Consider the following 25,082-nt stretch of genomic DNA (forward strand, 5'->3'; position numbering starts at 1 on the left):
GAGAGAAAAACAATATGGAGGTTTCTCAAAAAATTAAAAATAGAACTACCACATGATCCAGCGATCCCGTTTCTGGGTATTTATCCAAAAGAACTCAAAGCAGGATCTTGAGGAGATATCTGCACCCCCATGTTCACTGCAGCATGATTCACAGTAACCAAGACAGGGAAGCAACCCAAGTGTCCAGTGATGGATGAATGGACAACAAACTGCAGCAGATACACAGAATGGAATATTATTCAGCCTTAAAAATGAAGGACAGCCTGGGGCACCTGGCTGGCTCAGTTGGTAGAGCATGGGACTCTTGATCTCAGGATTGTGAGTTCAAGCCCCCCATAGGGCGTGGAGTCTCCTTAAAAAAATAAAAAGGACATCCTGTCACAAAAGACAAATACTGTATGATTTTATTTATGTGAGGTATCTAAAGTAGTCAAGTTCATAGAAACAGGGGCTGAGGGGAGGAGGGAATAGGGAGTTATTTATTGGGTTTCAGTTTCGGTTTCGCAAGATGAAAAGGTTCTGGAGCTCGTTTTCACAAGAGTGTGAATATATTTAACGCTACAAAAAAGATTAAGATGGTAAATTTATGTCATGTGTTTTTTACCACAAATTAAAAAATAAAACCACCTTGGTTTCAAGCATCAAAAACAGAATTTGGGCAACTTAAAGGAAGAAAATTTGGGAAGACTATTTGATCACTCTTGGAATCTCTGGGAAGCCCGAAGATCCACGCTTAGCCTGTAAGAACAAGAAAGGGTGGGAATCCGGAAATTCAGTGTTCCCTTTAAGTTGGAGAGTTTTCTGTGTTCCCTTGACCGGAAAGCATTCAATAATAAATCTCAGGTTTGTAAATATCATGAAAAAATACTAAAAACAAAAACACTAAAAACTACAAGAGGAAGACTGAGCTAAAGGAAGTCAAAGGGTTTGGGCAGCAGGTGTGCTCCGTTCTAAATTAGGATGGGAACACTCATTCAGCAACAGCCTCGGAAACAATGGAAGGCAGGGGACTCAACAGTCCCGCTCAAAGATACTCCATTGTGATGTCAGCATTTTGATCTAAGCCTGAGTCTATTCTCCCTGTATTGAAAAAAAAAAAGTCTCTCTTTGGTGGGAACTAACAACACGATCTGATTCATATTGAATTTTTCCCAAAAGTTACACAAAGGGAAATAATAATGCTGACTGTGAGAACTGAAATGGAAATCAGATCTCAGCCCAACCAGAACGACCAATGGAGACAATAGACAATAACTGTGACTCTAATGAAATTCATTTCTCAGCTGAAGGCACTGGGCCCATGTTTCTCTTGCTCTATTCTTAGTACTAAATCTAACTGTTTCCCTTTCAGGGAAACAGCTCTCTTCAGTTTGAAACAATAGATATTCACACTGCAGTCCAGATTTTCTGGGTTCTCAGTGTTGCCGAAAATGTCATGACCAGCTCGCTTCCCCCACAAGTTATGGCCAAGATTTCCCCATTGGCAGGGAGTCACGGCTGTTTTCAGAACATGCGTGTGCAGAGCCAGGCTAAGCGGCCCAAATCTATCAGCAGGAGCAGTAGTGATAAAAGGAGGGAAGGCTCAAAAGCTGTGTCCTACTCACCATCTCCCGGGCTAGCCTTGCCATTTACTGGCATTCAGCAAATGTTATTGAATGAATAGGACAACTTTGGTATCTTTATACATAACACAACAAAAGGAGCTAAAAGTTTTGTTAAAGTGGTTCTCGCATTACAATCCCTTAACAAGTGCTAAAGGGACGTGTGGTGTGATAAACTGGAGTTCCTAATGACCATGATAGGCCTAACTGCCTACCAAATATCTATTCTCCAATTCGCTCTCAAATTTAAAAAAAATCCCAGTTTCTCAGTTGGCATATTATTTCCCAACTAAAAACTCCATTGCAGCAAGGTTAAGTTATAGTAAACAAGTAAGCTGAAATAATGGGTACAAGTTCTGCGAAGTCTTGAAAGGAGGGTGGCATGTGCTCCTTCCTCTTATCTTCCATTCTGCAGCTTGGAACCATGATGTGATGGCTGGAGTTCCAGCAGCCATATTAGACTATAAGGATGATGATCATATCCTAGGGAGGTGGAAATCTTCAAGGTAGCCTGGGTCCCCTATGACCATGGAGCTGTCATAATAGCCCTCGATTGGTACCTTCTAAACTTTTATTTGAGAAATTTCTGTCTTTTTAGCCCTTAGTTTTAGGGTCTCTGTTACTCACAGCTGAACCCAATCCTAACTGACACAGCTGTCAGAAAACACAGAATTAGGGGAAAGGTCTCAGGAGTACACATCCCTTCTCCCCTTCCTCTCCTCAAGACATCAAACTGTCTAGGGAGGGTACTAGTCCTGTACCTCATAAAGGCATTCCAGCACAGACTGTTTTTATGATATATTCCTATAAAACAGCAAAGGTGGTTTAACTTGACTGGCAATCTCCCAGCTCCTGACTTCTCTCCCCTGCTCCTAGAAGCCAGTGCAGTGCCATGCTACTTACCAAAGACTCCCTTTGGCCTTTCTGTCCCCCTCACTCCTGACCCTTTTTTTTTTATAAGATTTATTTATTTATTTTAGGGAGAGAGTGTGTAGGCAAGCAAGTAGAGGGAGGGGCAGAGGGAGAGGGAGGAAAATCCTCACGCAGACTCCCTGATGACTGTGAAGTCCAATGCAGGGCTCAATCCTAGGACCCTGAGATTATGACCTGGGCCAAAACCAAGAGCCGGATGCTTAACCGACTGAGCCACCCAGGTGCCCCAACTCCTGACCAAAGTTTTCTAAGCCCGTCTTCTTCATACAACAAAATTATCTAGTGCCCTTTTGCAATCTGATAAAACTGATTCACAGTAGGAGAATAAATGACCAGTGGTCTTAATCTGAGAAGAAGAGTAGGCGAGCACACATTCTACATGTGTATAATTCAGAATGCACTTGTGACAGGTGGGGGGAGAGTGAGAGTGGAACATAGTTGTAAACCAACTTGTGCAGGCCACGTGGGCAGTAAGGCACAGACCTGGGACATGAATCTGGGCCTTCTAGCTTCCGGTTCAGCGTTCTTTCCTTCGAGCCAAGGGGCCAGACACTTCAGAACTGGTGTTACCAAGTCCAGGGTCACCACAGGGAGCATGTGGGTGAGATGTGCACCGTATGAGCTCTGCCAAGTTGGAATCTGTTGACAGAGCTGAAGCCACAGGAAGCCGCAGGAGTGGGAAGCATGTGGGGAAGATCATGGGTTGAACTTTCAACCCAAAGGCTCTCAGTGGCACATGACAAGAAAGGGAAGTGGCTCACACTGTGTGTACTTCACTTCTTTTCCTGTGTAGCTCTTCCATAGAAGTCTTCTGAGGAAGAGATGAAATTGTCCAGAAAGCATCTCTATTGCTTCTTCCAGGGCTGAGTTTGTGTAATGGGTCCCATATCTTGTTGGGGATATTCAAAAGTAACAAGTTATGGGCGCCTGGGTGGCTCAGTCGGTTAAGCGTCTGCCTTCGGTTCAGGTCATAATCCCAGGGTCCTGGGATCGAACCCTGCATGGGGCTCCCTGCTCAGCGGGGAGCCTGCTTCTCCCTCTCCTTCCCACTCGTGCTCTCTCTCTGTCGTTATTTCTGTCTCTCGCTCTCAAATAAATAAAATCTTTTTTTTTAAAAGTAACAGGTTATACAGAAATCTTTTTTTCCAATGTCGTAAAATTTACATAACATAAGATTTACCATTGTAACTATCTTCAAGCATAGTTAAGGGTCATTAAATACATTCACGTTGTTGTACAACTGTCTCCACCATCTATCCTCGGCTCTTTTCATCTTCCCAAACTGAAACTCTATCTCCATTAAACACTAACTTCCCATTCCCCTCCCCACTGGCCCTGGCAACCACCCCTCTACTTTCTGTCTCTATGAATTTGGCTACTCTGGATGTCTCATATGAGTGGAGTCACAAAGTCTTTGTCCCTTTGTGTCGGGTTCATTTTTTACTTAGCATAATGTCTTCAGGGTTCATCCATGTTGTAGCAGGTGTCAGAACTTGATCCCTTTTTAAGTCTGAATAATGTTCCCTTGTATGGATATACAGAGGAATTGCTTTTAAAGAAAATACACACACACACACACACACACACACACACACACATAAACACAGCTACAGACTATGTCTGATATTACACAAGGGGTCTAGATTCTGAGTCTATGGTTCATTCAGTGAGTACATAAGGAGCTGTTAGCCTTGCTACATATCTGCACCAGTGAAGAGAGAGAATACGTGGACCTGTCCTCCAAGACAGCTCAGAATTGACCTGGGATGCAGACACAAGCAGCTTTAACGTAATATGATGAATGTTGTGTCAAACCAGGTGACACAGATGAATTCGCCCTAGGTGTCAGCATGATTACACTAAGGTTGACCTTCGACAAAGTCTTTAAAAGCAATGAAGACGGGGGGATCTGGGCTGGTGACCTCAACGGCAGGGCTCTCTTACAGGCCTGGGGTGGGTGTTCCAGCTGCGACGGCTGCATGATAAATAACCCAAAACTTGGGAGGCATTAAAAAAAACCATTTAGTACGCTCATGGATTCAGTGAGTTGTCGATTCCATCATGGCTCAGCAGGGACAGGTTGTCATGTCAGTTGGAAGACCTGAAGGCTGGCTCTGTCATGCCTGATGGTGGATGCTGGCTGCCTGCCCAGATTGCGGCCAAAACTGTCAGTGGAACCCCTACCTGGGGCCTCTCTGTGAGACCTGTGCTTCCTCGCAGCATGGTGACTGCCTTCTGAGGGCGAGCAGAGCGAGGCAACCAGGTGGAAGGAAACCACATCACCTTTTATGACCTAACCTCAGAAGTCATGCAGCCTCACTTCTACTGCGTCCAATTAGATAGGAAGAAATCACGAAGGTCAGCCCATACTCCAAGGGAGGAGAATTACACTCCACCTTTTGCTGGGAGGGATGGCTAGGTTCTACAAGAACATGTGGAACCAGAAATATTGCTGTGGCCCTATTTGATCATCACAGGTTTGGCGGTACATGCCTGAGGCTGGAACCACCTTGGCGTGGGGACTCCCTTTGGGACAATGGCTGAGTCCATGAGTATAAATCAGCTGCTATAGGAGTGTAAAGAGTGGTGACCTTGGGCCACCACTCCAGCCCCTGTAATGCCTAATTTCAGTAGTGACCAGGTGATAAGAACCACGCATCTATCTTTCATTTAGAACTGATTAACTCAGGCCTAGTAAAACCCTGGGGTTCAAACACCTGGGGTTCTTGAAAACAATCTGGTGAGGAGAGGGAGAGAGAGGGAGAACGAGCACACAGTACTGGATTGCCTACTAATTTGGATATGTAAGCGTGTGAGCAATTAACTTGATTACGGGGACGTGACACCTGTCCCTCCAAGCTGGGGAAGAGGCCATACCTCCTATAACTTTCATATGCTAATCTGTGGGCCCGTCTGCCCCTCCACCAGACTGGAAGCTCTTTGGAGGAGAGGACTCTTCTTAATGGGTCTCCCCAAAAGACTCAACAAACTTGGCCTTTGGAATCACACCTTTGATTTAAATCTCAACTCTGCCGCTTCCTAGTTGTGTAGCCGTGTCATTTCAGTGTGCCAGACTTAAGTGTCCTCATCTCAGACTTATTAAAAAGATTAAGATTATTTTGCCCTGCACCTAGAAGGCACTCAATAAATGGGAGGTCCTTTCTTTCCCACTAAAAATGGTGAATGACCAGGTACACTCCCCTCCCCCTGCCTTTCTCCATTCAGCTTTTTAGTTTCCAGGACTCCTTCCTCTCCAACCACTCCTCTAATAGTGAAGGTTCCAGGGACTTTCCCTGAGTCCTGCAGGTCTGCTTTCCCCAGGGGCCGCCCCCCAGGAGTTTCACTCCTTCCCTGTTCCCACCAGAGTAGGAGGAGGAGTTGGGGAGGCTGGAAGGGGTCAGAGGCTTCAGGACAAAGAGAGAAAGAGGAGTTGGCATATGCCCTAGGGGACAGGGAGGAGGTCAGGTTACTAGAGCAAATTAAATCCTTTTCATTCTTTGATGAAACAAATACTGAGTTCATCTCACTAGGACCCAAACATTCCATGAGAAGCTGGGGATGTGGCAGTGAGGGAAGAGGTCTCTCATCTTTGCAGACTTCGGGATTTTATATTAGTCATTAGTATATTGTACATGGAGAGGGTGGTAAGACTGTGCAGACAAAGACAGACAAGCAAAATATAATATAGTGATAGTGTAACAACAACAAAAAAACTATGCTGACTGATCAGAACCCATCCAAGCAAAGATCAACTAAGGTCAAGATCTGGGTGAGAAGGAGCTAACTCTGCAAAGGTCCAGGGCACCAGGGCAGGGTTGCTCACCTCCAGCACTACTGGATCATTTTCTGCTGGGGGGGCTGTTCTGTTCTTTGGAGAAAGTTTAGCAGCATCCCTGGCCTCCCCCCAGACGAGGCCACTAGCACCCACCCTCCCAAGTTGAGACAACCCAACATGCCTCCAGACATTGCCACGGGATGCCTGGGGGCAGAACCGCCTGGTTAAAAACCCCGGGGCTAAGGCATAGGCATTCCTGGCCCAAGGAGCAAGGCCCCCAGGCTGCCTGACTTCACCAGTTCCAGCCGCCCCTCCCCTGGGGGAATCTGTCAACTGCCACAACTGGCAGATCTTAGAAAACAAAGGGGTAAACCAGGAAGTGAGAATACTTTCTGGTTCAACACTGCAGCTGTTGCCTGTTCGGCTTCCCCACTGCAACAGGCCAGTCTCAGAAGGCAGCCGGGTGGGCACCCGGCGCTCTGTGGCTCTGCGTCACTTCCCGGAAGGTGAGCGGCTCCCCCCTGCGGCCCCCCCAAACTCAGAGAAGAGCCAGGCAGCCAAATTCCCATCATTCAAGACCAGATCTTACCATCTTAACCATTTCCAACTGTGCAGTTCGGTGATGCTAAATGTTTACACTGTTCTGTAGGCGATCTCCAGAACTTTTTCATTTTGCAAATCTGAAACTGTAGCCATTGACCAGGAACTCCGCCTTTGCCCCTCCCCTCAGCTCCTGGCAACCATCATTCTATTTCTATGAATTTGACTACTTTAGACAAGGTCCTATCAGTGGAAGCACACAGCATTTGTCCTTTTGTGACTGGCTTACTTCACTAAGCCTAATATGTCCTCAAGGTTCATCCACGATGCAGCATGTGACAGGATTTTCTAACTTTAAAAAAAAAAAATGGTTGGGGCACCTGGGTGGCTCAGTCGTTAAGCGTCTGCCTTCAGCTCAGGTCATGATCCCAGGGTCCTGGGATCAAGCCCCGCATCGGGCTCCCCGCTCTGCGGGAAGCCTGCTTCTCCCTCTCCCACTCCTCCTCTGCTTGTGTTCCCTCTCTTGCTGTCTCTCTCTCTGTGAAATAAATAAATTTAAAAAAATTTAAAAAAAAAATTTTTTTAAAAATGGTTTGTGGGGCGCCTGGATGGCTCGGTTGTTAAGCATCTGCCTTTGGCTCTGGTCATGGTCCCAGGGTGCTGGGATCGAGCCCCACATCGGGCTCCCTGCTCTGCAGGAAGCCTGCTTCTCCCTCTCCCACTCCCCCTGCTTGTGTTCCCTCTCTCGCTGTGTCTCTCTCTGCCAAAAAAAAAAAAAAGTCCATAATCAGCTGACTTTAATGTAAATGGGCTTGATCCAATCAGTTGAAAGGCCTAACAGCAGAAGTGAGCTTTCTCCTAAGAAGAAATTCCACTTGCAGACTGTGGCTCCAGCTCACCCCGAGAATTCTAGCGTGCCCTTCCTGATGACTTGCCCTATGGACTTCGGACTTGCCTAGCTAACCCCAGCAATCACCTAAGCCAGTTCCTTGCAATAAACTTCTCAACATATATCTCCTCCTTGTTCTGTTTCTCTAATTGAATCCTGATTGATACACTCCACTCCCACCCTCCAGAGTGCTAAGCGACCACTAATCTACTTTCTCTATGGATTTACCTATTCTAGACATTTCAAATGTATGGAATCACCCAATATGTGGTCTGACCATATAGTATGTGACTGGCTTCTTAGCATAATGTTTTCAAATGTCATCAATGTGGCATACACCAGTACTTCATTCCTTTTTATGGCTGAGTAATATTCCACTGTAAGAAAATGCGTTTTGTTTATCCATTCATCTGTTGATAAGACATTTAGTTGTTTCTACTGTTCGGCTGATATAAATAATGATGCTGTGAACATCTGTGGACAAGTTTTTATGTGCACCATGTTTTCATTTCTCTTGGGTATCTACTGAAGAGTGAAATTTGATTCACATGAGAACTCAATGCTTAACATTGTGAAGAACTGCTGGACCACTGTACCATTTCCTCCACATCCTCATCTACACTTGATACTGCCTTTCTTTCTTATTAATAACAGCCATGCTAGTAGATGTGAAGTGCTATCTTATCGTGGTTCTCATTTGTACTGCTGTAACACTAATGATGTGAAAATCTTCTCATTTGTTTATTGGCCACTTGTGTATCTTCTTTGGGAAAATGTCTGTTCCTCTGCCCAGTTTTAATTGGGTTGGCTTTTTGTTGTTGAGTTGTAAAAGATCTTTATATATCTGGATACAGTCTCTTATCAGATATATGACTTGCAAGTATTTCCTGCACTCAATGGGTTATCTCTTAATTTTCTTGATCCTACTGTTTATATATAGCACAAAAGTTTTTAAATTTTGAAGTAGTCCAAATGATCTGTTCTGCTCCTTTGTGCTTTTGGTGTTGTAACTAAGAAACCATTGCGAAATGCAAGGTCACGGTTGACTCTTTTACCAAAATTTATTCCTATGTCGTCTTCTAAGAGTTCTAGTTTTAGCTCTTACATTTAGGTCTATGATCCCACAGTTTCCTAAAAGTCTTACCTATTTGGTTGTGCTTTCCCAGAAAATATTTACGGCACCATCAAAAAACAATTAAACTGTTGTTTTTAAAACAAAATGTGCAATGTGTGCTCTTTAGCATTCTAATCTAGGCTGAGAACAATATTTGAAATGAGCCAGTACTCTCTCTGTAGGACAAATAAATGCTTTCATAAGTACGTCACTTTTGAATGGAGTGCAGTTTATGACCTATTTACTTATGAACCAGCCCAAACAGCTTGCCTCCATAGCGTGAGGGAAGGAAGAAAGACTCTATTGTGAGAATCAGAAAAAATCTAATCACTAATTTGGTCTAAACAAGGGAGCTTAGAACTTTCTGTGGCTCTCAAAAACTACTTTCTCTTTGCTTGAGAAAGATGAATAAAAACTGCTTTTTAATGTCTTGTGACCTGGAAATATTTAATGTAAATATAACAGTCCTTTTATATTTTTCCTCTAAAGCTGAGGGGAAGAGAACATAACATAAATGAAACAAATACCATCTCAACATGCTGTTTCGGGGGGGTCCCCAAGATTACCCACACATGTGGCAATTCACTAAGATGATTCACAGGACTTGGCAAACATTTGTCCTTAGGCTTAGATTTATTACAGCAAAGGGTACACAACAAGACCACCAGGGGAAAAAGACACAGGCAGAGTCTGAGGAAATCCATGCACAGGCTTCCTTCATAGGCTCCCTCCTTCCCTGCCTGTGAGGGGATACACTGAACGTGTTCCTTTCCCCGGCAGAAAAAAGGCAGCCACACCTGTATAATGCTTCTACCTGGGGAAGTCATTAGAGACTCAGCACCCAAGATTTTTATTGGGGGCTGGTCACATAAGCAGCCCTGGCCTAGCAACTACCCACATCCCCAATTCCCAGAAGGAAATCAGGTGTTTGCCATAAATCACATCATTTACACAAACAATATACGTGTAGGGTCTGGTGCCCCAGCTTTTATCGGCTTGGGGAACTTTTGAGAAGCTGAGTTTCCTAAGGGCCAACCATGCAAGCAGGCCTTTCTAAAAGACGGCGGTCTTGCACCTGCTATGTTAACTCTCTTCTGCACAGAGGCCTTAGCACTCATTCGAGCTCTAATTTACAGTTTACTTAGGGAAACATTCAAATTTGGTGTCTAGGAATATTTCAAATTTGTCATCATTAGAGTGAGCTAAAGTTTATCCCATCCATGAATTTTTAAAGTCAGTATATTACTATAGTAAATACTGTATAGTGGCATGTTTAAGCTACTAAGAGATTTTTAAAGGTCTGTGGCATACCTTATTATGCAAATGGGTATTAATTTTAAATAAAATTTATCTATTCATTAAAGCAGGACCTGCAGGATTTCATCTGGTACTACTCTTTTTTTTTTAAGATTTAATTTATTTATCTGACAGAGAGAGAGACAGCACAAGCAGGGGAAGTGGCAGGCAGAGGGAGAGGGAGAAGCAGGCTCCCCACCTAGCAAGGAGCCTGATGTGGGGCTCGATCCCAGGACCCCGGGATCATGACCTGAGCCAAACGCAGTCGCTTAACCGACTGAGCCACCCAGACGCCCCTCATCTGGTACTACTCTTAGGTAGGTATTTAAATTCCCTTTTGTACTTGAAAGGAATAAAATATTAAATCTTGTCTATCCATAATAACATTAAGAATGAGCTAGAGGAATACATCAAGGGTGCCCCAAAGCCCAACCCTAAAGTAACTTTTGCCAGACTTGCTGGGGACAGAAGGCGTTCCAAAAGGAAAACAATAATCACATAAAGAGAGCATAGGTTAGGTCCCAAAGACTAAAAGTAAAAACATCCATCCAAAACCAATGTCCTGTTGTACAAGACTTGTTTCCTCTGATTACTCTTCTTCCTTCTCTAAAAAAGCTAGGGTACACGAAAAATGTAAAACCACTCCCTAGGTACATTATGTTCACGCTTTAGACAAATATCCTTGGGTGCTTTTTTGCGTAAGACCGATACACAGAATTACTATCTATCAGCTAGTTGATCTGCACGTTATGATGATGCTGCCTGTGATTACTGTTTTGTGTACTTGCTTTGTCTTCGCATCTGAACTGTAACCTTATTTCTCCTCCCTGTACAACATAAGAGAATATCTAGACCACGCACTCAAGGGGTGCTTCATCAATCTGAGGGGGAAAAGTTACAGAGATCAAAGGCCTTTAGAGAGTACTGAGCTCAACCTCCTCTATGTTTAGATTCGGAAGTCAGAAACAGAGGGACACACACTCTCAGAATAGTGGCCATCAAACAAATCCAACTTGAGGCTTATGGGTAGCCTCAAGGGCTCAAATAAAACCAAATCATAATGCAATTCTGAACTTTAAAGAACACACTCAGCACACATTTTGCCACATATAAGTCAGCGCATGAGGTCAGCACCGTGGGACCACTAAGGAAAAAGATACTTGGCCTGGTCTCAGGGATAGTCTACTAGAGATCAGGAGCGAACTCACGAGGGTAGAGCACGCATGAGGACATAGAAAATCTACAAAGGGATCCGGGAGTTCAGAGAGAGAAGGTTTTCACGTCTGGAAATGTAGTTCTTTAGAAATGTAAGAGTGATGGTGAATTCAAAAGGAGTACAAACAAGTTAAAAAGGTTTTGTAAAGGGGCAAGCTTTTCCTAAATCTCACAGCCTGCCTAGAAATGAGGAACAAGAACAGAAGGCGACCCAAGGGGAAACAACAATCGCACAAAGAAATCTATTAGTAGTAGGTTAAGCGTCTTTAGATCAGTGGGGCCCATAAAGAGCGAGGAACACAAAGTGAGGAGCAGAAAACAATGTCATGTTTGCCTGACAGGACAGAGAGGAGATGCAGAAAGGAGGACAAATCCTCCTCACCAGCCTCACCAGCAGGAGGCAAGTGGGGAACGCGAAGCAGGGAAGGCCGTGGGAGCACTATGGCCACGACCACGTCTAAAGAGCCTCGGCAAGTCTAACACTACATGAAGCAGTCTGTTTTTCTTCATGGAAGCAACATGACTTTGGATCCCGGGGACCATGCCCCCAGACGAATCACAGCTTCCCTCTTGAGTAATGCATTCCTGGAGAAGGAGTCAGAAACGAAATCAGAGAGATACGACCGACAAAATGCCGTAGATAAAAGTCACACCACAACTTTCTAAAACTTGGAAAAATGGAGAGAAATGTATCATACTGCATTCAGGACAGGAAGGGCCCCATTGAACACACGGAACCAAAGTTTACAAAGTAAATATGAGACTTTTAATGTTAACTTCCTTGCTTTTCTTAGAATTCTTTTAAATGTTTTTGTTACTTTTATTTGTGCCAATGTTATACGGGTGCAGGGTTTCAAGAGTCAAACAGTTCCACTACGTGTGTTGCAAAAACCAGGGGTCCATTGTCTCCCTCTCCCCATCCTTTCCTTGCATGCTAATGACAACTTAAAAATCCCTCTCTTCTTAAGGAAAAACAAAATTCCCTCTCTTACGGTCTTCCTGGGGTCTCAGGACAAAGTCATACGTGCATTCAGACACTCTTTAGCTGAGGGCCATTTTCTCCCAGTTTAGAAGAGATATGGAAGATAAACCACGGATGCCTGAGTGGCTCAGTCAGTTAAGCATCTGCCTTCGGCTCAGATCATGATCCCAGGGTCCTGAGATCGAGCCCCGCCCGTGTTGGGCTTCCTGCTCAGTGGGGAGCTTGCTTCTCCCTCTCCCTCTGCCTCTCCCCCCGCTTGTGCTCTCTCTCAAATAAATAAAATCCTAAAAAAAAAAAAAAAAAGATAAATCAGATAGCTGATGTTTAAACGCTAGTATTTTCCCTATAGTGAACAAAGCATTTAAAATCATGCCTCCAACCACACTCAAATTTGGAGTCACTAACAAAATCTGAGTATTGCATCATCTAAGCACTGGAAGACTTGTTATGACTTCACTTTTGAGTGTGGGGAGCAGTGTCTGAATCCTGTAGTTTTCTCCATCTTTGCCTTTACTTTTGTGTCCACCAGATGGGCCAACGCTGAGTGGAGTGTCCCAAGGTGTACCTGAGAAGAGAGACTTTATGGACTGACTCTTGCAGCTACTGAGTCTGGAGACTATTTCACAGGTTGGGGGAGGACAAGGAGAAGAGCCACTTCCTACGCTATTCTTCTGCCTCCCAGAGTCACAGCTGAAATGCAACAACAAAGCTTTAGAATTGATTAAGAAGACAAAGGCCCTTAAATGTGAAATACAGGTCACTCACTCAGCATTGCTAAGTGAACAAAATGTGAAACAGTGAAACACTGGCTTATGAAAACAAACTTTTGCTCCGTCCAGAAATTTCTTTGGCTATCATTTCCTAAATATAAATAAGCTTGAACTTTGGTCATGTCTAGAGTCTGACCTAATTGTACCTTTAGAACTATGTGCTAGCTAACTGTGGACCTGAAATGTGAACCTATCAAAAGGGAAACAAAACATCAGACAGGGAGGTGTACAGGGTGAAAACCAAAACCGCAAGCAACTTTCTTTCAGCTGGTGGTGAATGAAACCATTATTTCTTTTATCATTTTTTTCCTGTCATGATAGGTATACTCTTTAATTTCCATCTCCTGTTTCACTCATTCCCCCACCCTCCCCTCTGGTAACCATCAGTTTGTTCTCTGTAGTCAAGACCGTTCCCTGGTTTGTCTTTTTTCTTTGTTTCTTAAATTCCACATATGAGTGAGATCCTATGGTATTTGTCTTTCTCTGAATGACTTATTTTGCTTAGCGTAATACTCTCTAGCTCCATCCATGTCGTTGCAAATGGCAAGATTTCATTCTTTTTTTATGGCTGAATAATATTCCATTTTATTAAGACTCCATCAATTGATGAGACACTTCTGCTGCTTCCATAGTTGGGCTATTGTAAATAATGCTGCTCTAAACATAGGGGTGCATGTATACCTCTGAATTAGTGTTTTTCCATTTTTGAGGTAAATACCCAGGAGTGCAATTACTGGATCATGGGTAGTTCTATTTTAATTTTTTTGAGGAACCTCCATACTGTATTCCACAGGGGCTGCACCAGTTTGCATTGGTGCATGAGGTTTTCTTTTTCTCCACATCCTTGCCAACACTTGTTGTTTCTTGTGTTTTTGATTTTAGCCATTCTGACAGGTGTGACCTGAAATCTCACTGTGGTTTTGATTTGCATTCCCCTGATAATGAGTGACGATGAACTTCTCTTTATGTGTCTATTGGCCATGTGGATGCCTTCTTTGGAAAAATGTCTGTTCGTGTCTTCCATCCATTTTTTAATTGGATTATTTGTTTTTTGGGTGTTGAGCTGTATCAGTTCTTTATGTATTTTGGACACTAACCCTTTACCAAATATGTCATTTGCAAATATCTTCTCCCATTCTGTAGATTGCCTTTTAGTTTTGTTGATTGTTTCCTTCACTGTGCAGAAGCTTTTTATTTTGATTGGAGTGCCAGTAGTTTATTTCTTGCCTTATGAGACATATCTAGAAAAATGTTGCTCTAGCCCATGTATGAGAAACTACTGCCTGCGCTCTCCTGAAGGATTTTTATGGGTTCAGGTCTCACATTTAGGTCTTCAATCCATTTTGAGTTTATTTTTGTGTGTGGTGAAAGAACGTGGTGGTCCAGTTTCCTTCTTTTGCATGTAGCTGTCCAGTTTTCCCAGCACCATTTGAAGAGACTTTTTCCCACTGTATATTCATTCCTCCTTTGTTGAAGATTAATTGATCATATAATTGTGGGTTTATTTCTGGGTTTTCTGTTCTATTCCATTTATCTATGTGTCTATTTTTATGCCAGTACCATACTGTTTTAATGACTACCCCTTTGTAATATAACTTGAAACCTGGAATTGTAATACCTCCACAGTTTTTTTCCAAGACTGCTTTGGCTATTTGAGGTCTTTTGTGGTTCCATACAACTTTTAGGATTGTTTGTTCTAGTTCTGTGAAAAATGGCTGTTGGTATTTTGATAGGGATTGCATTAAATGTGTGGACTGCTTTGGGGAGTACAGACAACCCAATTCTTCTAACCCATGAGCATGGAATGTCTTTCCATTTCTTTATGTCATCTTGGATTTCTTCATCAGTGTTTTATAGTTTTCACCTGTTTGATTAGTTTATTCCTAGATATTTTATTGGTTTTGGTGCAACTATAAATGGGATTTTCTTAATTTTACCTTCTTCTGCTTCATTTTTAGGGTACAGGAAGGCCTCAGGTTTCTGTACATTGATTCTGTATCCTGAGACTTAACTGAATTCATTTATCTAGTAGTTTTTTGGTGGAGTCTTAAAGGTTTTCTATATATAGTATCATGTCATCTGCAAAGAGAGTTTTACTTCTTCCTTACCAGTTTAGATGCCTTTTATTTCAAATATTTACCTTTAATTAAAATTAAGCCTTGGATGAGAAATTTAGTCCCACAAATATATTGCTGGTCCCTCTGACAGAAGTTTTTGCATTAGACTGGGTGGGTGCATTAAATTAAAAAGTGAAAACGTTGACACTCATGGTACACCATTCAGCTTATATAATAAACATGAATACTGCTGGTCACAATGAAAAGTGTTTCTCTACATATCAAACCTTTCCCAGAAAATGAGTGCAAAGTGCGTTCATTAATATAGAACAATGAGGACAACATAATCTCTGTCTCTTTTTCGCTGAATTCAAGGATTCTGAACTTTAAACGAATAAAAATCAGTAATACTCACTACAGGGCCTAATTTTTTTTTAAAGATTTTATTTATTTATTTGACAGAGAGAGACACAGTGATAGAGGGAACACAAGCAGGGGGAGTGGGAGAGGGAGAAGCAGGCTTCCCGCAGAGCAGGGAGCCCGATGCGGGGCTCGATCCCAGGACCCTGGGATAATGACCTGAGCCGAAGGCAGACGCTTAACGACTGAACCACCCAGGCGCCCCTACATGGCCTAATTTTAACTGTCATTGGCTGGCTATTTAACCACAAACAAGTCACATTATTTCATCTGTATATGGGAACAGAAGCATTTTACCTTATTTTGAATCTCCTTTAGGCCACTTGAATCTAATGTCATTGATCCATTGGGGAAGTACTTTGCAGTACAGGGGCCACCTGTCAGCTGGGATCCAGCAGTACATTTACCATAAAAGCTGCTAACCCAGCGGCCCAGGTACCTGCTACTGTACTGCCAAGGTGGGTGGTCCCTCAGCTCACCTTAGTTCTTCTATCTACTACTATTGTTTTGATTTTGTCCCAAGCGGCAACACAGGTGATAAGATTGATGAAGGCATTCTTTAGCATCTCTGGTCCCTTTTTCCCCATTGAAACAATTGCTTTACAATCTTGATTTGTGATAAAGCAATCCTTCTTAGGACTCCAACTACCACATTATCACAGAATAGACCACACCACATTTGTCTCTTCAGAGCACCTTAAATCACTCTGTATGGTAGAGAACATTCCCTCCAAAGTCTCTAGAGTTATTCAAATAGAATTGTGCTGATTAACTTACAGATAATCTGAATTGAGAGTCTCAGTTTTATCATAAGGGGAACTGGTCATAAAAACACAGAATAAAAAGTATAAACATAAGTAGAAAGTATTACCTCAGGACAGAGAAAACCAGAGTACAAACATACTGAGGTCAGGAATAAGCCAAGAAAGGAAAGATATAAACTAGCACTGTGAAAAGTATAAAGAGCTGGAGAAATGCAAGACCTTATAATATGCAAATGTTTTATTCCCTACAGTTCAGGGTTCATGGAAGGCAAGCAAAAAGTGATAAATGTAAAAGGCAGGCAGCACTGGATACAAATCACCACAGAAGAAAAGGATCATAGTATAAAGAGCGACTGAGTTAGCCTGGTTGGAAAGTGATGACCTTGCTGTCCTAGATACAGGCCACATACTAGTCCAAGCCGGCTCTGTGACCCCCACCCCACCAATCCCCTTGGAGAATTTAAGAGGTTTTAAGGCAATGTTTCAATACCAACTAAACGGTTAAAAATGGGAAGTAATATCTTACAGTTAGGAGGCACTCAAATACCTTTTGATTAATGACCTCAAGAGCCATTTCTTCATCTTCTCTAGATCAAGCAATCTCAGGAACAAGGAAACTTGTGGAGTTTCTACTTTCTGGGGGTGATAAAGGAAGCGAAGCCAATGGGAAAAGCCTGAAATAATAATAGTATATTTATGAGATATTAAATTTAGGGCACAGCTTTAATGTATTTGGATGACTGGTACAGTAACACAAAAGTATTTCGGCAAAAAAGGAAATAGACTTCTGGGTCACTACGGGGATTATTCTAGGGACAAATTTGCTTCAGCTCATTAGACCGGTGATAATGCTGGCAACATTCTCGGCCATTTTGGCTCTATCAAATGTACTGAACGTTAACATGAGCACGTTCCATTTGTGCCGTGCTATCTTCCCAAATGCCATCAGATGTGGAAGGTCAACAATCCGGAATTAAATTGACACTACAAGAATACAAAGACAACTTTTAATTTCCAATCTGACTGCAGTTTGGAAATTCTCAATTCCCTTTCACACGCTGTTCCCCTGCCATCCTCCCTCGCTGGCTGATGTCAAAAGGGGCTCCTGCTGTTCCCATCAGCACTGCAAATACAAAGTTCAATAAGCTGTGCATTCACGGGCCACAAAAGTGAATACAAGGCTGACACACACAGAACCAACACACACGACCACATACCATTCCTCCACCAGCTGAGGACAGACTGCTTCATTATGCATCTTCCACTGGCCTTCAAGAAGGGGAAGATCTGTGGAAGCTGGGAGGCAAGGGAACACAACAAGGGGTCACAGTTACTGTTTTCTTCTGTATGTCTTCTAATCACTGTCAGGCCAGCTACTACTTACAAGGTACGTTCTCGGGCTGGCCGGTGAAGCCTCATCTCTCAGCTCTAGAGCCACTCTGCTTGACTCGACTCTCGTGGGGCTTGCACTGTGCAGACTGCCAGCTGGTACTGCCCTGAGGGGGGTTACCGGTTTCAACACACACACACGTACACTCAGAGAGACATACCACACATACAACCACGCACACCGCACACATGGGCACCAGGTACGCTTAAACTGTCACTCAGTAATATTTAAAAAAAGCAGAACAACTTTTTTTTTAATTTGGAATTTTAATTATGTACATAAATAGCAACTTGAGAACGAGGAGTTCTAAGGCTAGACATTATCTCTAGGTGAAAGGATTTCCGATTAGTCCACTTGCAGTATGGCATCACCCAAGATAACAAAGAAGCCTAGTATAGTTTGTCCTGAAGAAGAAAGCCAATTTACTATATTCAGTACTGACTTCTCTGCCATTTTTCTGTAGAAATACTGGTTTACTGCATGGAGTTTCCAATGTTTACCTATAACTAAAAGAAAAAGAAAACCATAAGCAAACTGCCAGGGAGAAAAAGAGAAACTCTAAAACTTTGCTTTTTGAAAATTCATTAGGGTTAAACTGAGAAACCCTATCAAATATTTACATTACTATTATGACCATAAGGATCATCATGCACCAGAAAAAAACTGTAATTATTTCTGTTTTACAGACACTTAAACCACAAAGCAGAAAGGTTTTGTGTTTCATTCATTTTGTGTTACATTCAGATTCTCAACTGGCTGTGTACCTGAGCATAATTAAATGGATGGATGGGTGGATGAATAAATAAAAAATAAATGCTTAAACAGCACAGCACACACCACATCTCTCCCCTTCTGAAAAACCAAACAACTACATTTCTGTCCATCTGCTGAAGGAGAGCATGATTATATCACCGTCAGGTCTGACGTATACCTTTCCTCATATCAACCCACTATTCTTCTCTGGAATGGAACACACATCATCCAAAGACACACCAAAGACAAATGGATTCTTCTCCAGATTGCTTTCTTCCCAATACGTAATGAATCTACTTAGCAATTAGAGGTTCATAAGTATTTTATTTTATTTATTTTTTTTTTTAAAGATTTTATTTATTTATTTGAGAGAGAGAGAATGAGAGACAGCATGAGAGGGAGGAGGGTCAGAGGGAGAAGCAGACTCCCTGCCGAGCAGGGAGCCCGATGCGGGACTCGATCCCGGGACTCCAGGATCATGACCTGAGCCGAAGGCAGTTGCTTAACCAACTGAGCCACCCAGGCGCCCCAAGGTTCATAAGTATTTTAGAGATATACTTTTAGATACAAATATATCTTTTAATATAAAACCAAACTTCTTAAGTTAAAGATGTAAACCTCTAGCTTACTTTTTCCATTTCAGTTTATTAATCTGTTTTGGACTTCTCTAAGAATTCAATACATTTACTGCATTGTTAAAACTGCAAACTGGAAACAACCTATTTTGATAAGGATTCAATAGGCCACGGCAGTCCATACTAGGAAATTATTAAGCAGCTAAGAGGAGGAATGAGACAGATCTCTAAGTACTAAGAGAAAAAGATGCACATAATATATTAAGTGAAAAAAGGCAAGTTATTTCATTCGTTCAACACAGCTAAACACAGCACTATGAAGTATTCTTACCGAAACTGAACCTCAATATGATGGAGCCTTCAGATCTAACTATCATTTTATGGGAAATGGAGAGAAGAGAGGAACCAAGAGATCAATAGAATGACACTAAATGGATGTACTCAGCCACAGCCAGAATGTGGTATCTTCTAAAGGATAAATAGGCCTGTTTTTCAAAACATGAATGGCAAGGGAAAAATGAAGGAGAAGGAACTATTACAGTTTAAAAGGGACTTCAGGGACCTATCAGTCAAATGCAATGGGCAGATCCTGTTTGGATCCTGATTCAAATAAACCAAATGCAAAAAGACAATCAGGGAAATCTGCATACTACCTAAATATGAAATGATATTAAGCAATTAGTGTTAATTTCTTTAGGTGTAATAATAAAATTGAGATATGTTCCCTCATGGAGGTTTCAGTGTACTTGCAAAACAATTCAAGGAATATGAGCTCATTCTGTCAAAAAACCAAAAGAAGGTATGGATGTGCACACATTTACACACAGAGAAAAATGTCTGGAATGGTAATGTCAAACTATTAACAGAAATTAACCATGGAAAATGAATAGAGAACCAGATAAACTAAAAATACTTATCTAAAAAAATTTCTTTTTAAAAAGATTTTATTATTTGAGAGAGAGAGAGCACGAGTGGTGGGAGGGGCAGAGGGAGAGGGAGAAGCAGACTCCTCGCTGAGCAGGGAGCCCGATGCGGGGCCTGATTGGATCCCAGGACCCTGAGATCACAACCTGAGCCAAAGTCAGCTGCTTAACCAACTGAGCCACCCAGGCACCCATAAAAAAATTCCTTTACAACAAATATGTATCACTTTTATAATTGAAAACTCCATCTCCAATAGAGAAGTAAAAAAGTAAAGAATGAAATCAAGGTTGTATATACAGTAAGCTGAACTCTGGCCCAGAGTATTTTGGAAAGATGAAATAGATATTTACGTAGTTCCCCTGTATTCCAAGTCTCATTGTCCCTGCAGAGAAACATAATATATTCAATGTCAAGTTTCTGGAGGACATATGTGGTTTCCTGGCTGCTCACGTTCTAGTCTCTCTTCCAATAGCAGATCCATCCAGTACACATCTGGCCCGGCTCTCCAGAGATGCTGATTCTGGGGTGGAGCTTAGGCCTCTGTCTTTTAACAAGCTCCTGTGGTAATTTGTTTGTATAATAAAATTTGAGAAGTACAACTGGGGGTTACCATATGAAGGGCTGAGATGTGAAAGAGGATCTGGGTTTGTTCTCTGTGACCCCTAAGGCAGGATCAGAACCATTGCATAGGAGTTACAAAAAGACATATTTTTGCTTAGTATAAGAAACAGCTTCCTAAAAATCAGAACCATCCAAAGATGGCTGCCCTGTGGGGTAAGGTGCCTATCAGTGAGGATGAAAAGTGAGAACACACAGAGCTACAGGGTATTTATGCTTGAGGCTGGCTGGGGGGCCAGAGGACCCCTCTCAAATTCTAAGACTATATGACTCTCTGCATCTCTAAAAATACGGAGACAGCTAGAGAAAGAAAAACCTCACACTGAGGGCTTTCATGGATTGTAAATAGCAGTCATGATTTACAATAAGTGTAGCAGTGATTTAAAAAAAAAAGACTATAAAAGAAAATTCATATTCACTGCAGAATATTTTAAAATACAGAAAGTTATATAGAAGAAAAACTGTAAAAAACATCCATAATTAAGATACATACTTAAATTTTTTGTTGTATTTCCTGGTCTTTATCCTCTCTAAAAATGTACCATACTACCTTTATTTTTCATTTAACAAGTTTCCATGCAATTAAATATTACTGAAACATAATAACATTCCTCTTCATGGATATACCAGAATTAAGCCACTTTTTGTAGCTAAATATTTAATTGTTTCCAAACTCATTATAATCTTATCAGGAAATCACAAGTGCTATTATATAATTTTTCATATATACACAAACGAACATTAATATAACTACTGTTTTATACTTAGCTGGTATTCATGAGTAAATACTGAACAAATGAATGAAGATAGTGAATTGAGTATATGAGCAGAAGAAATCACACTGATTTTCTGACTTCATCTGGTATCCTAAATTTCTCTAGCCTCAGGTTACTCAATCTTTAAAGAAAGAATAATTACACCTATGAATTCCCTACGGCACTTATAATAATATTTCTATATAATCTTGAGCTTCTCTACAACCATCACTCATTCAACAAATGTTTATTTAATGACTATCAGATGAATACAAGGGTGCCTACTATAGTAAATCTTATTTGAAAAAAACACAAACCTAAGAAATAATGGCACTTTTCAACTGTTTGAAATAGCTTTGTAGACAAATCACAACTGCCAAGTTCTAGCTTGTCTAAAAAACCCAGGTACTTCTCAGGAATGAACACAATTAAACAAGTGAAGGCACTTAAGTCCACAAATTAAAGATGGAATGAAACATCATACCGGCCCTTATGTATCTACATGAAGCTGAAACTGCTATAATTAATTAAGTTAATTAAGGACAAGTCATTTCAGCTGGTGCTAACAAGGCTAAAAATGACTACAGAATTCTCTTGTTCTTTACCTGATTAAAATGGGCACAGCATGGAGCATTCTATTTATTTCCAGGTGAATTCTTCACATTTCCTGGCTTATAAAACAAAAATTAAGAATATTAATACAGTTTAAAAAGAAATAGTGAAACTTCTAAAGAAAGACTGGAAAGTCTCAGCGTGCCCATCTTCAGTATTTGGCTGAATACAACATTAATATTCTTATAATGCAACCTGACCCATTTCTCAGTTAACTGAAGGAATTACGAGGGCTCCCTGAGGGCCCTGCTGTAGACGGTGACTTAGGCACAGAGGAGAGCAGGAACTAAAGCTCCATTAATCCTCACCACAGAGATTCAGCCAAACAGCTGATTCTATAAAAAATCCAAGAGTGAAAAGATTTCTTTACTACTTTATGCTGCTGCCATTGCTAAAGAATTAAAAAAAAATAAAAATAAAGAATAAAGCTGTTCTTCTCTGTGTATCATCCACCATAGGGTCTAAATCACAAAACATGTTTACTGTGAAAGAGGTTATAATTGGACCACACCCATTCTGCCTGGCCACCATCTGGGAATGTATAATTAGGTCATTTCATCTACCAGAAGTGATGTAGGAAAGTTTCTAGTAGGAAAAGTTCATGAGCTAAATGTTTAAGGCTTTACTTTCCTTCCTGTATGTTTTCAATACTGTAATTCTGAAAACATGTTAATAAGAATTGATGTCCATCAAGGGGGTGAACTCTCATGAGATGGCAACCTGAAAACAGTAGGCTGTAGGTGAGTGGGCAATGGGGCTGGGATTCTGTGGGCTAGACTTGGTGCAGGTTCCCCTGGCGGCCTTCTCCAAGAGTTATCCATGGGTGATGGAGGGGGGGAAAGTGAGAAAGCAGGAACATATAGTAACCCTGTAATTTCAGAGCATGGTTTCTAGGCAACTCCAGGCTTACTGGAGTGGCTGAAAACTGGTCTGTAAGCATGGTGATCATACATCCCAGCGTGCCCAAGTTATACTGGTTTATACCCACTGTCCCAGCATAATTAACAGCACCTCCTTTCACTCTCAAGCATATCCCGACTTGGATGATAAATTATATGGTTACCCTATCTCCAGACCACATCCACTTGATGATGAAGTTCTGGGGAACAAGGCCCTGTGTATTGCTTGGTGGATCATCATATAACACCCATGTCTACTTGTTGCTCTGAACAGAGCTCTACAGGACTCAGTACCATGTGCCTTACTGTATTCCTTGAGAGCCACAATCACACACACACACACACACACACACCCCCAAGGCCTTCTTGCTGTTGCTTTTCCAACCTGCCAAGCTCTTTCCTAGGATGAGAACTTGCAAAATGTATCCCTTGACCTAAGACTGGTCAATCCCACTTTCTGCCTGACTAAATGCTATTCATTCTCTAGATCAAGGCTTTCCCGTCACGTGTCCTTTGATTTAGATGAGAACCTTCTGTTCACATTCACAGCACCCATGTGCTTCCTGATTTGTAGAATTCTTCCATTCATTTACTAATATGTGAGCTGAATCATTTACTAATACATAAGCTTCGTGAGGGCACAATATCCCTAGGGACCTCCTAGCACATGGTATTTAAACATTTGTTGAATAAACAATGAAATGTTTATTCAGAACCTAGAGATCTGATGAGGGTAAAAAAAAAGTTTGGGTATGTAATTAATGAAGAACAAAAGAGATTAAAAAAAAGAGACTTCATTTATAAAGGTAAGTGAGATAACCATGTCTGACAATTGGGTCTATCATAAAAACCATATAGTTCTCTACCTAGTTAAATATATTTTAGGTGTGAATTACCTTAATGTAATGCTTGCCAAGTACTTCTAGTGATATTCCTATATATTTTACTATCTATACTCACCAGCATCTCAATCTCAAAAATATAAGATGCTAAATTCATAAGCTTTTTTATCTTTTGGACATTCAGAAAATGAGCACATAAAATATTCTTCTGGTTGAGGAAAACAACTCTGTTGCTAGGAAATTTTTCTTGTTTGGTTACGTATCACTTATAGTATAACAAAACATGACAGTCAAATACCTCACTGAAGAAATATTGAGCCCATCCACCCTATTACAAATCAGGTTTCTCTTGGCAGAAACTGCCATGATCTCAGAAAAAAAAAACCAACATTTTCTGACTTCAAAAGATTGTGATTTAGTACGAGCCAGAAATTAACTTTTTTTTTGCATTTTCAGACAGTTGTATTTGAAATATTTTATAACTGATTCTCCTTATAATTTAATTTTGATACCTATCAGGTTTCATTGGGTTTTTTTAAAAGATTTATTTATTTAGGGGTGTCTGGGTGGGGTGCCCGCTCTCAGATTTATTTTATTTTAGAGAGAGAGTGTGTGTGAGCAGGGGGAGGGGCAGAGAGAGAAGAGAGAGGGGGGAAGAGAATCTCAAGCAGACTTCCTACTGAGCATGGAGCCCAACACAGGGCTTGATCCCAGGACCCTGAGACCATGACCTGAGCCAAAATCAAGAGTCAGGAGCTCAACCAACTGAATCACCCAGGCGCCCTGGTTTCATTGTTTTTTAAAGTAATTAATACATTTTATTTAACCCAACATATCTAAAATAATATTATTTCAACATACGATCAGTATAACAATAATGACAGTTTACCTTCTTTTTATTTGTACCATGTCTTCTAAATTTGCGTGAATTTACACTTACAGCACACACCTCAATTCAGACTAGCTATATTACAAGTACCCAATAGCTGGCTGCCATATTGGACTATATAGGGTTAGAGGAATAAGCTAAATAGCACTCTGATGGTTAGTTTTATGTGCCAACTTGGCTAGGCTATAGAAGAAAATTTATTTTCTTACCACAGCCATGAACATGAATGATAATTTCTATTAGCAAAATCAAAACACTTGTTTTAGTCCAAACATTTACTTCCAATTAGTACGTACTACCATGTGAAGAGGGATTTCCAGACAAACCTCTGAGGTATACTAGCCCACTGAAATGTCTGAGCCCCTCCCCAGTTGATTATTTTGATCAATTACTTAACTTCCCCAAATGCAGTTTCCTCGTTTGTAAAATGGGAATAATAATAGAACCTGCCGCAGACTCCATGAACAAA

General features: G+C 41.4%; 1 protein-coding gene across 5 annotated transcripts in view; it reads right to left on the reverse strand.

Moving 5' to 3' along the window:
* Positions 1 to 25,082, reverse strand: part of APOO (apolipoprotein O) — a 160,931-nt gene that overhangs the window by 79,948 nt on the left and 55,901 nt on the right. Inside the window, exons 8-9 of one of the 5 annotated variants that reach the window (XM_032389523.1) lie at positions 21,977 to 22,042; positions 17,993 to 18,252 (exon numbers count right to left, since the gene is read on the reverse strand). The exons of 3 other annotated variants lie outside the window; for them this stretch is intronic. In XM_032389523.1, the coding sequence (XP_032245414.1) occupies positions 22,007 to 22,042 (36 nt within the window). In that variant the 3' untranslated portion in view covers positions 17,993 to 18,252; positions 21,977 to 22,006. Of the gene's footprint in view, positions 1 to 17,992; positions 18,253 to 21,976; positions 22,043 to 25,082 lie in introns of those variants that run through there. One more of the 5 variants, XM_032389524.1, reaches the window with a different exon arrangement.

This window comes from Phoca vitulina, unplaced genomic scaffold, assembly GCF_004348235.1.
Source record: "Phoca vitulina isolate PV1807 unplaced genomic scaffold, GSC_HSeal_1.0 scaffold55, whole genome shotgun sequence".
NCBI lineage: Eukaryota > Metazoa > Chordata > Mammalia > Carnivora > Phocidae > Phoca > Phoca vitulina.